Source organism: Gasterosteus aculeatus, chromosome X (genome assembly GCF_964276395.1).
Source record: "Gasterosteus aculeatus chromosome X, fGasAcu3.hap1.1, whole genome shotgun sequence".
Lineage (NCBI taxonomy): Eukaryota > Metazoa > Chordata > Actinopteri > Perciformes > Gasterosteidae > Gasterosteus > Gasterosteus aculeatus.
In genome coordinates, this window is record NC_135698.1 from 3,659,312 (window position 1) to 3,675,763 (window position 16,452).

The window sequence follows — 16,452 nt, forward strand, 5'->3', positions numbered from 1 at the left end:
AAACATAAAAGCGTCCAACATGGAGACGCCGCATGGAAGGGAAAAAAAAGGCGAGAAAACATGCATTTATTTTTGTGTAAGAAAAACATGTCAGAACATGCTGTTCCCTGTAATAACTCACATTTGGAATGATTTCAGAGAGGCATTAAGGACAGAAAAACCACAGAGCACCTTGTGTCCATCTGGGTGGTTTTGTTCTCTGAGCGGCAAGCTAAAAGGATGCTGTCTGTTGCTAAGATACTAATGTGTCATAACCAGCGTGCTCCTGCCGGTCTACTCCTATGATGTCACTGGTAGTGGTGATGTACTGAAAATACTTTGTTTTGTTTTCTTTCTTTCATTTTCTCACTCGGGGGTGAAAGGCCGTCTGACATGGCTGAACATGGTTGTATCGATTAAAGATCCCACTGCCTTTTTTCCCTTTATATGAGCTCATGAAAAAAAAAAAAAAGACACAAAATGTCTGTTAGCACCCGTCGTTAAAAAGCGCCACTTACAGAAATTACACAGGATGTTGTAATTGACCATTACAGCTGTTTTCAATATGTCTACTTCTCAACTTCTCTAGCGTGTTCGTCAGTCTTGTGTTTTACTTTGATCAGGGGTGTTATCTAAAATAATGAAGAGAGAAAAAAGAAAACCTGTCTTCAAATAGCGATCCCAAAGCGGCAGATGTCACCTCGGCTTGGAACCGCCTCGTGTGTTTTTGTTTGCGTGCACTGCAGGTACGCGTGGACGACACAGCAGCAGGAGGAGGCGGATGCACAAACCTGACTGATCCGTTGGGGCCTCTGGGTCGCACTGACCCTGCTGAAGACGTTCAAACCCCGCCGTCAGTCACACTTCACATCCACACCTCAGTCCCCTCTCTGCAGGAGGTCACAACTGAGCAGAGGGAGCGAGCGGAGTGCGACCGGTTGACGAGCAGAACAGCACGGAAGCCGCGTAATCCTAGTTTATAGCAGTGAGACCTGCACGGTCATTAGGTCTGATTACACGTCCTGTCTGCCATGAAGCGTGAGGTTGAAGGGGCCAATGGAACGGATGTGCAACACGTAAACACTAATCATTTAGAGGCCTGTCAATTCAAATTGAAAACAGATCAATACAGCAAAGCCGCAACTCACTTTCGCACTTGCACAAAGATAAAATGGATAAACATTACAACGGGCTTGACACTTAAAGTCATTTGTACTGGCGTGTCATAGCGGCGCCTCTGTATCGATCCATCAACAAACACCAGCTCCTGTCAATCGTCTACTAATCAATACCAAAGATGAACGAAAATGAAAACTGATGGCACACTTACCTCAAAGAAATGACGTCCAACTTCTTCTTGTCGCTTGTCAGTATGCAATTTCTTTAATTACCCTGCTTAGTGAGGAGAAATAAAAGGCCCCAAAGCTTTTGTTTTTCTACCAAAGGGTAAGAACTGAAGTTACAGTTGCCATTTTTTATCCCGTGAATCCTGCGAGGCGCAACAGTGTGTGAACGTAAATCATCCTCTCAGCCACCTGGACTCTGTTCTCTGCGCTGATGGACCGAGATGCGTCAAGCTGACGGTGCTATCGCACTACCGGAAGTACCGAGAGCTCTCCTTACAAAATAAAAGCGTCAAGGCGAATCAGAGCGCTTCTGTTTAGGATAATGTTTCGTGTAATTAGAACCAGAAACCGTGTTAATATTTCCGGGAGACATGGCACTCCCATGTGTTATGTTAATTACCAGCATACTATAAATTAGAGCAGCTTTTCTATTTCTGTAATGTGCATTTTGTATTTTATAGTCTAATAAGGGGAATCTATTGATATAATGTTCCTCTGTCACCCTTTTGTGGTTAAAACAGGTACTACGACCTAAATGTGTTCTATTTATTACAGCTACCCGTGGTGTAAAAAGCATTAAGCTATTTCACTTAACAGTCTCAGCATTAACCACAACATTTTAAAAAACGGATGCAAATACTGAAAAAACAAATTTTAATTGGACCGTTTAGTGTTTTTTTTCTACATGGATTATTATCATAGCCCATTGTTGGATTACTGTTTATGCTGTTTGATTGGGAGGCTACTTTATCGTTGTTGAGGCAATAAGGTTGCAGTGTTTTTACAATATTGTAATTTATTTGATTAATTGAATCTATGAATCCACAACAGTTATATGTTCTATTTGTCAAGATCGAGGCATAAGTTGCAAAGATATCAAGACCTTTGTTCCCAAAAAACTGCATCCTATATTGGTCACTATACAACTCAGTTTTTCAAATCATACATGGTCACTTTGTAGCAGGATTTCTGCTTTAGTTTGAAGTCAAAGTAACCTTTTTGACACCACTGGGTAGTTGCTATATTTCATAACTTTGAAAGGCTCCCTCCAGAGCCACAGACCACGATACAGCTGTTCCTCTGGCTGGTGAGTGAGCTGAACTTCATGACTGAAAATAAGTGGAGTACTTTAATAGAGGAGAGGAGCAGACTGCACCTCATTGAGGGAACTGAAGTCCTGTGACTGAGTCTCAAGTTTGTCACTGACGGGCGCAGCTGCTGTTTCAGCTGCTCCTGTCGATATAAATATGAGCCAGTTATGAAACACCCTTTGTGCTGAGTTTAGGAAATGTACTTATGTACTTGATACCAGGTTCTATTAAATTGTTTTTTCAGGAAAAAATACATTAGCAAGTTATGTAAAGACACAACTTAAGAGGATATTGGGTTGTGTTTGTATAACATTTTTTAGGTAAAAGTTAAGAAAGAAAGAAGGTGTAAAAAAAGGCCATCACTCAATTTAGTCTTTATTTTTTGAATAATTTAATGTCAAGCAAGATTTGCCATGTTAGAGGTCGAGGCTGCTCCGAAACCTTAAAGCCAAACCCCCCTAAAGAAGATTATCTACAGTCCCAAACACATCTCGGCCCCTGCTCATTCAAATCCTGTGTCCTTGTAAAAACAGTTCTGTCAGTTTAAATAACGTCTAATTATTAATTCATCAAAATATCGGAAGAAATAAATACGCAGTTTGGATAGAGACCACAACCTAAAATGATGGTTAGAGAACATTTACTGTAATTTTATGATTTGTTGTGTTTTCACTTATGTGGCCTCTAATTATTGTTAACACATTACGGTGCAAAATAATGAAAAGTCTGCATACCTGCTTTCTCAAATGGAAGTTACTGGAATCGTGGCCCTTTAGGTTCATAGTGTACAAAGAGGAGGGCAGTGTGTACAAAGCCCACAGCAAACAGACTGGAATGGTCGGGCCAAAAATAATTGTGTTGTTTCATCTTAACATTATTTACATTTAGGCAAAATGTCAAAAGCGTTCGCGGTTCACCACACAGTGGTCTTTAAGCCTTCTATTACACACGCCTGCTGCTGCAGTCCTCACATGCACAACCGATTGAAGGTATTCATACACATCGTGTGACATGATCATGACGTAATCATTTGCTATAAAATCATTCCTCATACTTCCATGTGGTCGCAGTTCAGGGGAAACATTCAAAGCATGTTAGGTGGAGGAGAAGTTCAGTCTCCTTTCCTTCAGACTGAGCGTCTGGGCCTCAATAGCGGAGACGTTGTTCCTCCACAACCTGAAAAGCACAGGGGTGGTTGTGATGGTGGTTAAATTCTCATTGTTTCTATATAACTATGTGTAGTTGATTTGAAGCATTACGATGGCTGTTACAAGACACTAACCGTATGTGGAAAAACAAAGAGGGAGACACCATGACAGAAAGTTTACCTGATCATCTGCAGAGCAGGACACGGCTGTAGAGCTTTAACCAAGGCCTCCGCTCCAGAGACACTGATGGCGTTTGACTCCAGACTGGGAGAAATCAAAAACATACTGAACGCACGTACCGTTTAATTGCCTCATAGTGTTAAGTGTGTGGGGATCAAGTAGGTCAACTACAGAGGAATGTAATTTAAACCCAAAAGGAGCCCATTTCATATATGACAATGCCTGACAATGAAAGCCTGATTTTAGGAAACCAAAATCTCAAAACTAATCTCTATTATCAAAAGCTACGACTAAATACAATACTGAAAACAACTAAAACTGGTGTGTGTGTGTGTGTGTGTGTGTGTGTGTGTGTGTGTGTGTTCAAACACTCACTCTATTCTCCTCAGCTTCTGACAGAGAGGCATAACTCGGACCAGCTCCAGTGCCACTTTATCCCCACAATTATTCCATCCGAGACTAGAAAAAGAAAAATACATAGCTGTGTGGCATCTCACAGGACAATCAATCCCTCTTAACATTCAGCTCAGAGCTGACAAACTTGTCATTTTAAATCATACATGAACATGAAATCCATCATGTTTATGTCCCATAGACAGCGCCAAGAAGGTGACGGCTCGCTGTAATAGGCAAATGCACTCAGGGTAGATCAATAATAATCAGACAGCTGTTTTCCAAATTGGCATATTTTTTTATATGATCTCAATACCAAAAAGAAGTATGAAAACTCCTTTAGAAAATACCTCTAAAAAAGCTTCTAAAAGTCACTTTTGCCCAAAAAAGAGTTGAGATTGTAGTTATTGGTTAGTTACGGCCTATTTCTTTAAAAGCACATGAAAATAATTGGCACCAAACATTCATTTGGTAGAGATCATTGCTATTGTTTCTATGTTACTATTGTTTTTATTACATTTTGCTAAAACGCAGAGAAATCCAAGGGTTTCACTTGGCACTATATTAAACACAGACGGCTGACTGCTGCTGCCAACGTTGTTGGGATTGTATGTCGTAGTGAAAGCAGGGAGCTACAACATTAGTCTTGGATGGTTTGCATTGTGTTACTGATCCCAACAAGGTCCACACAGTTGACACTATTTGCCACAGGTCAACAGTGCAAATGGAATAGACAAATGTGACCAGTTGAAAGGCTAAACACTTGAGTGCTTAAACCCTGCTGATTTACTCGACTGTGTGATTGCATGAATGCAAATTTGATTCAACATTTTGACATCTACATGCAGAGACTCATGTTGTTTGTTGCCACCAGGGCTAAAACTAACGATTATTTTGACTGAATTGATTAATATATTTTTTGGGATAACATTTTTTTTATTAATTTCTAACCTTTATTCAAAAACAGAACTGACAGTGCAAATTCATAGTTTAAAAAATCTTCAGAAAGTGCACAAACAGGTTGTAATATTTTTTATAAATGGACATAAGCCCAATATATAGGCTTTTTTTTAAATAAAGTGCACAAAAAACGTATATGTTTAAAGGGACCTCAGCTGAACAATAAATAATTTATATATACATAAAAAAAAAAATACAAAACAGTAAACGTCAGAACTTGTGGTAGCAACCAGTGGTAGCAGGCCACAGAGATTTTTTTTCTCCAGAATCCAATCATTTTGTTTTGAAAAACAACCAGATTCTTTACATACATCACTCTTTACACATTTTTTTTGTCGTGCGGTCCGTGAGGCTAAAAAAGTTGGGGGCCGCTGCTCTACACTACTCACAGACGCACGCGCTAACAAACTCTCACACTCTCAACTCTCTTCAACTCTGCGTTGAAATTTGTTGCTGACTCTTAATATCGAATTCATTTTATCGATTCGTTGTTGCAGCCCTAGATGCCACTATACTACACAGTTGTTTTGCGATCCTTTCAAAAAAAAAACTAGAGGGGTCCCTGTAATATTTGTCTTACTCATTATTTACAACACATGTATTATAGGATCCTTTTTTCATCTTACCCCACATCCTGTAGGAGGGGACAGTGGGCCAGACTGGCAGCTACAGGACACAGCTCTGAAGTCCCAACAGAGGTCAGACTGCCAGACAATACGAGAAAATAAACATTTTATCACAGCATACAATCAGTATATATTATACCTAGTCCAAAACAGCGGGAGAAGCTTGGGAGTCTTACTAGATCTTGGTGAGGTTCTTCATGCACATTATTGCTTTGGACAGGCTCACTGATCCTTCATATCCAATACTGTTCTCTGAAATACTGGAAAAAAGACACACGTGTGCATAAAGAACATAAACCTCAGGACAAGTAAAAACTGACAAGCATACGTCAACAAGAAATGTGTGTGTGTGTGTGTGTGTGTGTGTGTGTGTATGTGTGACCTACTCAAGCACAGTGATGTTTGTCAGTGACGGTAGAACGAGGGCCATCTTAGCGGCCGTGACATTGCCGAGACTGTTGCTAGGCAGACTAAGAAAGTACAAACAGATAATGATATTACTGATGTGTGTCTAACTCACAAAATACAAACAATAGAAATGACACAACAATACATACTACAGCTGAAGAGTTTACAGGGGAAATAATTGTTTTGCAGCAGTGAACACTATTTGAAAACACGCAAGGTTTCATCACACAAACAATGCAAGCGTGGATGAAGACATCATTCTCATCTCTGAGAAAAGCATTTACAGGAATGAGCCGCATATAAAAACATGTTTTATCCTTTGTCCTTACTGGAGCTCTTCCAGATGAGTGCAGCTGTTCAAAGCCTCCAGCAGCATTTCTCCCATGTGGTCGCTGATGAGGTTCTTTGATAGACTGGAAGCAGACACATGGACACACACGAAACAGTAAATGTACAACATGTAGTGATGAATAGTTAGGAGGCAGAATGCAATTTCTTCTTTGATACCACCGCTTGGGGGTGCTGAGGTCACAGGGTTAGCTGCAGTCCCAACACACTGCGAAGTCAAGGTGAGATTGTGTAAAACATTTTAAACACACATGCCGCACTAAGGGCAAGTTGAAACGAACACACGGAGGAAAATTAACAAACACAAAACAAACTCCCTAAAGTAAATGTTTTTCAAATTAAGCAATAGGAAAAAAAAAAAAAAAAAATTATATATATACATATATATATAAAGATACAAGATATGCCAGTAGAGGAGCAATACAATAAATAAACAAATGCAACCGCACAAAATGAAGGCCACGTTTGTCCAACATTTGAAAAAGGAAACACCTGCTAATGGCAGCAGCTGGTCCACATTAAGAAGGCGATGTCAGCAAATGCTCACATCACACAAGAAGGTTAAAGCATTGGGCATGACTATCATTGATAGCCTAACTATATTAGTTATATAGCCAATGATACCAAAGCATCTCATTATTTGTATCATTTTAAGATATAAAGCAAATGAACGGCAATGGAACACGGGACATTGTTGTTGTTGTTATAACCGCTGCATGAATAGTTCCCTCCAAACAACAAGCAAAGTGGCCTCTCCTCATCCAAAGTCTTTCAAAAACCATAAAATGATTATCTGCAGATTTACAAAACATGAAAATGAAACAAGGCTTAACAATATTGTGTTTAGAACTGAACCATTAATTCATATTTCTACAATGTTTTCGTGCTTAAGTGTCTATACAAATTCCTTTTCTTGTTTAATTTTCATTCTAATTTGACTATTTTTCTTTTAGCTTGCTTAAAGCTCTATGAATTCAATTAGATCAAATGGAAAGATACTATATACATACAATTTGATTGATTTAAGTATGAATTGACAATCATGCAGGTATTTGGCCAAAATATTAAGCTCGTAACTTTTAAACTGCGGCTTTCATGTCCAAAATAATTTAGCAAACGATAGCAAATATAATAAATATTTAATTTGAATTCCCTAAATCTGACAAAACAGTCACAAAGGTACCCAAAAGTTTTTGAGTGCCCAAAACCTTCCTGCCTACCTGATCTTTCTGAGCTCCGTCCAGAAGGGAAGGAGTCTGGTCAGCTCTTCTATTCCTCTATCAGCCATCCTCCAGCCCTTCAACCTGGAACAACGACGGAAACAACACATCCAGCATCACTGACGCCAACGTGCCGTCCACGACGGACTAGAATGCGATTATTCATATTGGTTTATGTGCAACATGCTCACTCTATGTCCTGCATTTGTGTGAGTCCCTCCATAGCAGCTAGAAGATCTAGCACACCGTTTGCTTGTGATGGTCCCATTGTCGTGGCAATCTTATTTAGCCTGGCCGACACACACACACACAACATGCATGATTAAAGGTCGAAAATTACTTCTCAACCATGCAATGAAATGCTCTGTAAAATTGTTGAATTGGTTCCAAACTAGTAATATATATATATATATATATATATATATATACATATATATCTCACGTGAGGAGGATGATTATCCATCTAAGTATAATATGTATTTAAACAACATTTCTGCAGTCTCTGTTCAGACCTTCCTGCTCATCATTGAATAGCAATTTACAACTTATGAGAGAACTGGGAATTGTAAATCCCCTCCCTCGGGATCGGGACCCCGCCCCATCCCGCCCGATGACAAGCTGGTATGCTGACCGCTGTGAGAAGGGAGAGAGAGCTTGGCAGCTAAAGTGGGAGCACCCAATCATAAATAGACCAGATAATCAGAGTGGAACTTGATAGGTGTCAGTTAAGTGTCCCTGTATCACTACAGTGAGGAAATAGCTTGGCGGGCATAGCTCCGTAAATTGAATAAATACTTAATGAGTATCTAAAAGAGATCGAAATGTCAGCGGCTCAGAGTGAGAAAGCTACAGTAGGACAGGTTTATTACTTGAGACTGCGTAGGGAGTTGATTTTCCTTAGCGTCTGCGCCAGGGACATCCTGCCGTCCTCATTCAGCTGCAAGCAGTCCAGACTTGGGAGCGCACAAAGAAAATGAGTGCACACACAAACAGAGACGCACCGACCTTCTAGAAGCCACCCTGTACTCAGACGTTTGTACCCAAGTTCATTCATTTATATGCTGGTGTGTGTGAGCGTGTCTCTTACCAAAGGGTTTCCAGACGGACACATTCTGCAAGTGTTTGGATCAGCTGCAGCCCTCCAGACGCAGACCACCCACAGTGAGACAGACTAGAAGGGCCCAACGGCAACATTACTGATTGTCTACTAATAACGAGCCGTCTATGAACACTTCATGAGATTTAGATGCTGGCGATTGATCCATTAATGTAATGAAACGGTTACTCAAGGCTTACTTGAGGGATCTTAGGCGAGGCAACATTTTGGTCATGATCTTGGCTGCTGTGTCACTAACCGCATGACCTGACAGACTGGGAGAGGGAAAAAAAATGTAAAATTCTGAACATGTGAACGTAGTGCCAGATTTTTATTTTTTTTTCTGAAAGGAAATGCTCCTGACAGGTCATAAGATGTGTGTGTGTGGCTCACTTTAAGCACTGAATGGCTGCAGCCTGCAGCAAGGCCTCGGACAGCTTCTCAACCACAGCCACAGACGCCTCTTTGGAACCAATACTGCACAAGACAAAATTAGTTGCTTAGCATTCTAGAATTTAAAAATAGATCTTTATCTTGGTGTCCGATGTGAGAAAAACTCTCACCTGAGAGAAGTGAGATTTGGCAGCGAGGGCAGCACAGAACAGAGAAACTCAGCGCCGTCTATTCCCAGACTGTTGTGGGACAAACTGTGACGATGAGAGAAAAACATTTCTTTAATTCCTCTTCTGTTTTATTGTAGCCTTGTGCACAATATTCATACAGGAAATAGAAAGTACTAACTCCAGCTCTGTCAGTGAAGGACATCTCTGGATGACGCTCTTCATAGATGCAAGGTGATGTCCCTCCACTGCACAGTCCATGAGGCTGGAAGACATGAGAGGAAAGGTGGACTTTCTCAGGGACCAGAACCACTGCCAGAAAGTTACATGCAAGCATTGTTTCTGTTTTTCTTTCAAAATAAGAAAACAATTTCTAAATTTCCAAACATTTAGTGTTGCTTGCTTACAAAAAATTATGTCCATGTCAGACTAAAGATACCTTTACCGGCTGATGTTTGATTTGTTTCTGAGAGATATTGCATTGCACTTCCTTGTTAAAGCAAGGCGGCCACGAAGTTGATATTGTGCCAGTCAAACAGCGGGACCACAAAGGGATCCTGCTAGATAATAACGTCTGAGCATGTAAAGAAAATAAATACCCAATTTTCTTTGTGGCCAGTAATGGAGTCATATCTGCAGAGTCATCACTAAGAAGAAGAAAAAAAAACAAGTCAAATATAGATAGTAAACACAAAGTGGCCCCACTAGACATTAACAATATAAGACGTCCCTCAGTGTTTGGAGATTTCTAGTTTTCTGGACGTGATGTCTGGATATCCTGCTGCTTTAAAGTTTAAGTACAAGAAAAAGTTCCCACTTCGGGAAATCTGGTGTCTTGTATCATTCATTTAATAATTGAGGGAAGGTACAATTAGATAAACACATTTTGGAGTGAGAGGGTACTTATTTTAAAGATAGAACCTAAATATATCACCTGACTGAGGTCAGTTCAGTGGAGTTCACCAAAGACAGATGAAGAGTGGTGTGCTGAACCCTGCAAAGTAAACATAATTAGTACCCTTATTTAAACATAATGTGTCTATTCTAACGCAAGTTTCGATGTTCTGTATGTATCTGCATACCTGATGGTGTGTATGCTGCTGCTGAGATAAAGACAGCGGCACAACAGACTAACGGCTTCCTCGGATCTGATCCAACGCTCATCAATACTTGAAAGGTAGACAGTGTGGTACAGCTCAGAAACAAGCCACGTAAGAAATGTTCCCACACGGGCAACGTGTAATGTACGTCTTCATACCTCACGCTAAATCCTCTCTGACTGCTGTTTAAGAGTTTTACAAAGTCTTCAATCCAATCCGACTGCAGAAAGTTGTTCTTGAACCTGTGGGCAGACCTCAGAGTAATCAAATGAACCGGACAACCGGAGACACAGAGACCAGTGGATGTCCTACGGATCATTTTTATTCATATATTCACATTAAGTTTATCAAGAAAGTGTCAATCATAATGGGACAATACAACATTTTCTCTCTCATCAAAACAAACATTCTTTTCCAGGCGGGACTCAAGAGACAAAGAAGTTCATATTAAAATATGGTGTGCTCACTCCAGTTTGGTTGGACTTGGAGAGACGGAGATGATCTCTGCTAATCTGACCAGATGGTCACGTTCCAAACCACTATCTGTGACGCTGGCAAACAAGAGGTTGAAAAAGAACACGTGAAGCCTTTTCGAAGGTTGCAAGAAATCCAGTGTGTGTGTAGAAATCACTGACAATTTGGCACAGTTACGTATGGAAATGAATTCTGTTGGATGGACATCTCACATGCCATTCAAAAAACATTGGTACGGTTAGAGGGATAATTAAGATTTTTTAAGCGAGGTTGTATGAGGTTCTCATCCGTAGTAAGTGACGGTAAACGCCTCGTTGTACGGCCCGAGTTTGGAGAAACAAACTGGTTCCAGACGATGACCAACTGACATAGAAGGAAAGCATTGTTGAGGACGAGGTCAGCAGTAATACGTTTATTTGCCATTTAACAGAAAGGTCCACCTAATAAGTCAGTTTAAGTGTACATTATATTTACTATATTTTTGCTTATATATTTTAACCATGTGGGAATTAGTAAAATTTCAATCTGCTCTCTTCAAAGCCAAATCACTACTTTAACAAACATTTTAATTTAGCAGGGAAAATCTCACAAATCCTCCCCTCTATAGGAAATACACTGACCATGGAGAAGTACTTCATACAACCCTACTTCATCATTCAAACGCTTCAGTACTTACTTGTACTACTGCAATAAGGGATTATTATCCTACCTCAGCGTTCTCTCACAATCTTCATCATGTGTAAACCAGATGACACACCTGTCTTCTGCATTTAAACTATAGGCAGAAATTTGAGTTCATGGACAAAGAGAAAGACGGGGAAGAATAGTTTTTTAGACATCTCTCTGTGTTTTTTTTTTTTTTTTCACAAAGCAGCACTTTATTAACTCTTTTCCCCTCTGCACAGACCCACCTGATCTCTACGCCACAGACGTTGTCACAGGTGCGCAGCGTGTCGGCCACATCCAAGAGCCCCTTCTGAGTCAGGCCATTGTTGCTCAAACTGTGCATAGAGACACATTAAAGACCACAAAAGTGCCATTCATACCATTTACTGACCGATGTGTAATTTCACTGTCAAACGTTCTCTAAATACACATAGTGTGTGACCTTTGTTGTTAAATCACATATTTGCATTTAAGGGTAAACGACAACATCAGACTGTAATCAATTAACACGGGCCTAGCTGCATTTCTAAATGTATGTGACATGTATGTCATTTACCAGATATCCTATCTTTTTTATTTCTAACAATACCTTCAATAAAATAAAATACTTTGTTAAGTACAGCTGGTGTAAGTTATTTTGGTCTTCAGAACAAAGACAAGGGAGTCTTTCGTGGAGTCTTCGGGGCGGCTGAATGCGGCGCCTTCTTCTGCTATTTTTAAAAATGTGTTTGACCCCTTCACCCGTGCCTGTTCGAATCTCTTCCCGCAGATACTACAGGCCTCGGGCTAGATCTGCTCTCTATCGTAACCTCTCCTCTCTCTCCTATCCCACCCGCTCCACACACGTCCAGCACCTCGTCACAGGAGGTCTCTGGAACTGCCAGTCAGCGACTCGCAAGGCTGACTTCATCTCCGGCTTTGCTATCCAGCAGTCACTCGACTTCCTTGCTCTGACCGAGACCTGGATCACACCTGAGAACACATCCACCCCAGCCGCTCTCTCCTCCGCCTTCTCCTTCAGCCACACTCCCAGGCCTACTGGTAGGGGTGGTGGCACAGGTCTACTCATTTCACCCAAATGGAGCTTTTCTCTCTACCCTCTACCACCATCCACCCCATTGTCCTTTGAATTCCATGCTGTAACAATCACTCACCCGGTACAATTAACCATCATTGTCCTCTACCGTCCGCCAGGCTCCTTAGGTCATTTCTTGGAAGAACTGGACATTCTCCTGTCTAATTTCCCCGAAAATGGACCTCCGCTCATCCTCCTGGGTGACTTCAACATCCAGACAGAGAAGTCATCTGACCTCGTACACCTACTTTCTTCCTTCGCTCTGTCACTCAGTCCCTCTCCTCCTACTCACAAAGCCGGCAATCACCTTGACTACATCTTTACTAGAAACTGCTCTACCACTAACCTCTCTGTAACTCCACTTCATGTGTCTGATCACTTCTTCATCTCTTACTCCCTTCCACTCTCTATAACTAACAAACCTCCCTCATTGACTAACTCTATACCGGCTCGTCGCAATATTCGCTCCCTCTCTCCCTCCTCGCTGGCATCCTCTGTTCTGTCAGCTCTCCCTTCAACTGACTCCTTCTCACTCTTGCATCCAAACGCTGCTGCAGAGACTCTCCTCTCAACTCTTTCCTCCTCTCTAGACTCTCTCTGCCCTCTTACGACACGACGGACTGGCAAATCCCCTCCGGCTCCGTGGCTGTCTCAACCGGTCCGTGCCATGAGAGCCACCATGCGAGCGTCGGAAAGGAGATGGCGTAAATATAAACGACCTGACGACCTGCTTGAATTTCAATCTCTCCTCTCCTCGTTCTCTGCCTCTATCTCTGCTGCCAAAAGCTCTTTCTACCAATCCAAAATCGAATCCTCATTCTCCCCAAAAAACTCTTCTCAATCTTCTCCAATCTCCTCGAACCCCCTACCCCTCCTCCCCCCTCCACCCTTCTTCCGGGAGACTTTGTCAACTACTTCACCAAGAAAATAGCTGACAAACGCTCCTCCATCTCAAACCCACCTCCTACTTCTCGCGTCGCACCGACCTCACCTCTTTCGCCCTCACTTTCCTCTTTCACTGCCCTCTCTCCTAACCAAATTCTTACCCTAGTAACCTCTGCCCGTCCGACCACCTGCCCTCTTGACCCCATTCCATCACATCTTCTACAATCTATCGCACCTGACCTTCTTCCGTTCCTTACCTTTCTCATCAACAACGCTCTGTCATCTGGCTGTTTTCCCAATTCTCTGAAGGAGGCAAGAGTCAACCCTCTCCTGAAGAAACCCACCCTCAACCCTTCTGAAGAAAACAACTACAGACCGGTCTCTCTTCTTCCCTTTTTGTCCAAAACCCTTGAACGTGCTATCTTTAATCAACTCTCCTCTTATCTCCACTGTAACAACCTCCTTGACCCCCACCAGTCAGGTTTCAAGGCAGGCCACTCCACAGAGACTGCTCTCCTTGCTGTCTCTGAGCAACTCCACACTGCTAGAGCCGCCTCTCTCTCCTCTGTCCTCATCCTTCTGGACCTCTCTGCTGCATTTGACACGGTCAACCACCAGATCCTTATTTCCTCCCTTCAGGAACTTGGTGTCACAGGCTCTGCTCTCTCCCTTCTCTCGTCCGACCTCGATGGCCGCACCTACCGGGTAACCTGGCGAGGATCTGTGTCGGAACCGTGTCCTCTTACTACTGGAGTTCCTCAGGGTTCCGTGCTGGGTCCCCTCCTGTTTTCGCTTTACACCAACTCTCTTGGCGCTGTCATTCGCTCGCATGGCTTCTCTTACCACAGCTATGCCGATGACACCCAACTAATTCTCTCCTTCCCTCACTCGGACACCCAGGTGGCGGCTCGGATCTCTGCCTGTCTAACTGACATCTCTCAGTGGATGTCCGCCCACCATCTAAAAATCCACCCCGACAAGACCGAACTACTTCTCTTTCCCGGAAAAGATTCGCTTACCCAGGACCTGACAGTCAACTTTGGGAACTCCGTACTAACGCCCACCTCGACTGCTAAGAACCTCGGCGTCACACTCGACAGCCAACTCTCCCTGACTCCCAACATCACCGCGACAACGCGATCCTGTAGATACACGCGCTACAACATCAGGAGAATACGTCCACTTCTCACTCAGAAGGCAGCGCAGGTACTGATTCAGGCTCTTGTCATCTCCCGCCTGGACTACTGCAACTCCCTCCTGGCTGGTCTCCCTGCCACCACCATTCGACCTCTGCAGCTCATTCAGAATGCAGCAGCTCGACTGGTCTTCAACCTTCCGAAATTCTCCCATACTACTCCACTCCTCCGCTCTCTTCACTGGCTACCGGTGGCCGCCCGCATCCGTCACTCATCTATAGCAAATTGTAAATTGGCTTATTTGAGGAAATTGCACTTTTCTTGTTCTGTTTGTACCCTATGGTTGAATGCACTTATTGTACGTCGCTTTGGATAAAAGCGTCAGCTAAATGACATGTAATGTAATGTAATGGTCTGGAGATGATCAAACTCCACATATCTTACTTTACGTAGGTGGTGATTTTAAGCTTTTGGAGACAATCCACAAACGTCTTCACTCCTTCATCTTCCAGTTGGTTACTTGATAAACTGCAGTCAAAATAAAGAATAACCCAGCATCCACACCATGTATACACGTCCGTCAGCTAACGTATGAGTAAGAATGGGTTTTATATGCACGTACTCCAGGTCAGCCAGCTGAGGACCCTGCTGTAGGATCTCAAGCAGTCTCTCCAAGATGTCACCTTTCAAGCTACAATGAGTTAACCTGTGTGAACACAGCAAAACTATCAGCATTACATTAAGACAGTTACAGTGTGTTCCCACTTTCCTTCATTCTCCTTTCCTTATTTTGTGCGGATAAAGAAGTACATGTCACAGAACATGCAGAGTAAACAGCTCTCACTGCACCCAAACTCCTTCAAACCAACATTTCATAACAAAATAATCAATTATGTTCAGTTTTTCTCCCAAACTCTAAAATAAAAATAATTCAAACAAATGAAAAGATTTGTATATTTGCAATGTGAGAAAGAGTAGATCTGCTGCAAGAAGACGCTAGATTGGATTTCTTAAAAAGTAAAATTAAAGTTATTAACTTTAAAGCACACAACCATGAGGTTTCTCAGAAAAATCTAGATTGCTGATCACAGACCTGCAGCTGGTTTCTTTGGCCTTCACACTGTCAAACTCAATGAAGGATTCAGCTTGAGGCCTTAGGAAGAAGACAGAGCAGTTATGACATAAAACTAGAGGCCAAGAGAAGCTAAAAACAAATTGTACCTGAGCTCCACTGAGGTGACTCGCTGACTGACAGTCAAACATCTGACCAGCACCAAGGCTGCATTTGTGGATGTGATGCTGTGGCTGACACTAAAGAAGAACATGCTAGAGGTGATTCAAAGGAAATGTGAAGGCGATAATTGACAATAATACAAGAAACAGGTGCTGGGTTCAAATGTTAAAGGTCACAGTATTAAATTACTTGAGTCTCTGCAGTGACGTCATCTTGGGCAGGACCGTCAGCAGATTCTTAATAGCCTTGTCCGTCAATGCGCAGTGAGACAAACTGCCACAAAAGATGAAACAATTTCAAAGCCTACCTGTTTGTTCATAATGATGATGTGATAATGTGTGGATATACATGAATTATACTTACTCTAACTCCAAATAGCCGTGACACTGGACCAATCGTTTACAGAGGGGGGTCATGTCAGATGGTGGGAGACTGCTGTTGTTCATCCTACATCATCAGAGAAGAATTAATTTTTTTTAAATAATTTTTTGTAATTTCACTTGTGGTAGACTGTGTGTGTTTTTTTC

General features: G+C 42.0%; 2 protein-coding genes across 6 annotated transcripts in view; both read right to left on the bottom strand.

Annotated features, from left to right (window-relative positions):
- LOC120809049 (copine-2) overlaps window positions 1–1,557 on the bottom strand; it is a 41,070-nt gene extending 39,513 nt beyond the window's left edge. Inside the window, exons 1-2 of one of the 2 annotated variants that reach the window (XM_078082596.1) lie at window positions 1,310–1,450; window positions 771–885 (exon numbers count right to left, since the gene is read on the bottom strand). The gene's annotated coding sequence lies outside the window, so the exon portion shown is untranslated. Of the gene's footprint in view, window positions 1–770; window positions 886–1,309 lie in introns of both variants that reach the window. The other variant, XM_078082595.1, reaches the window with a different exon arrangement.
- A 1,233-nt stretch (window positions 1,558–2,790) lies between these two features.
- The window catches only part of nlrc5 (NLR family, CARD domain containing 5), a 31,498-nt gene continuing 17,836 nt past the window's right edge, over window positions 2,791–16,452 (bottom strand). For 2 of the 4 annotated variants that reach the window (XM_078082593.1, XM_078082592.1), the window contains exons 28-55: window positions 16,289–16,372; window positions 16,115–16,198; window positions 15,913–16,002; window positions 15,785–15,844; window positions 15,314–15,397; window positions 15,136–15,219; window positions 11,841–11,930; window positions 11,639–11,704; window positions 10,923–11,006; window positions 10,614–10,697; window positions 10,438–10,524; window positions 10,290–10,349; window positions 9,955–10,002; window positions 9,537–9,620; window positions 9,359–9,442; window positions 9,189–9,272; window positions 8,996–9,070; window positions 8,787–8,870; window positions 8,569–8,652; window positions 7,891–7,989; window positions 7,700–7,783; window positions 6,461–6,544; window positions 6,110–6,193; window positions 5,900–5,983; window positions 5,724–5,801; window positions 4,120–4,203; window positions 3,745–3,828; window positions 2,791–3,592 (exon numbers count right to left, since the gene is read on the bottom strand). In XM_078082593.1, coding sequence (XP_077938719.1) covers window positions 3,511–3,592; window positions 3,745–3,828; window positions 4,120–4,203; window positions 5,724–5,801; window positions 5,900–5,983; window positions 6,110–6,193; window positions 6,461–6,544; window positions 7,700–7,783; window positions 7,891–7,989; window positions 8,569–8,652; window positions 8,787–8,870; window positions 8,996–9,070; window positions 9,189–9,272; window positions 9,359–9,442; window positions 9,537–9,620; window positions 9,955–10,002; window positions 10,290–10,349; window positions 10,438–10,524; window positions 10,614–10,697; window positions 10,923–11,006; window positions 11,639–11,704; window positions 11,841–11,930; window positions 15,136–15,219; window positions 15,314–15,397; window positions 15,785–15,844; window positions 15,913–16,002; window positions 16,115–16,198; window positions 16,289–16,372 — 2,263 coding nt within the window. In that variant the 3' untranslated portion in view covers window positions 2,791–3,510. Of the gene's footprint in view, window positions 3,593–3,744; window positions 3,829–4,119; window positions 4,204–5,723; window positions 5,802–5,899; window positions 5,984–6,109; window positions 6,194–6,460; window positions 6,688–7,699; window positions 7,784–7,890; window positions 7,990–8,568; window positions 8,653–8,786; window positions 8,871–8,995; window positions 9,071–9,188; window positions 9,273–9,358; window positions 9,443–9,536; window positions 9,621–9,954; window positions 10,003–10,289; window positions 10,350–10,437; window positions 10,525–10,613; window positions 10,698–10,922; window positions 11,007–11,638; window positions 11,705–11,840; window positions 11,931–15,135; window positions 15,220–15,313; window positions 15,398–15,784; window positions 15,845–15,912; window positions 16,003–16,114; window positions 16,199–16,288; window positions 16,373–16,452 lie in introns of all 4 variants that reach the window. The other 2 variants (XR_013451132.1, XR_013451133.1) reach the window with 2 other exon arrangements.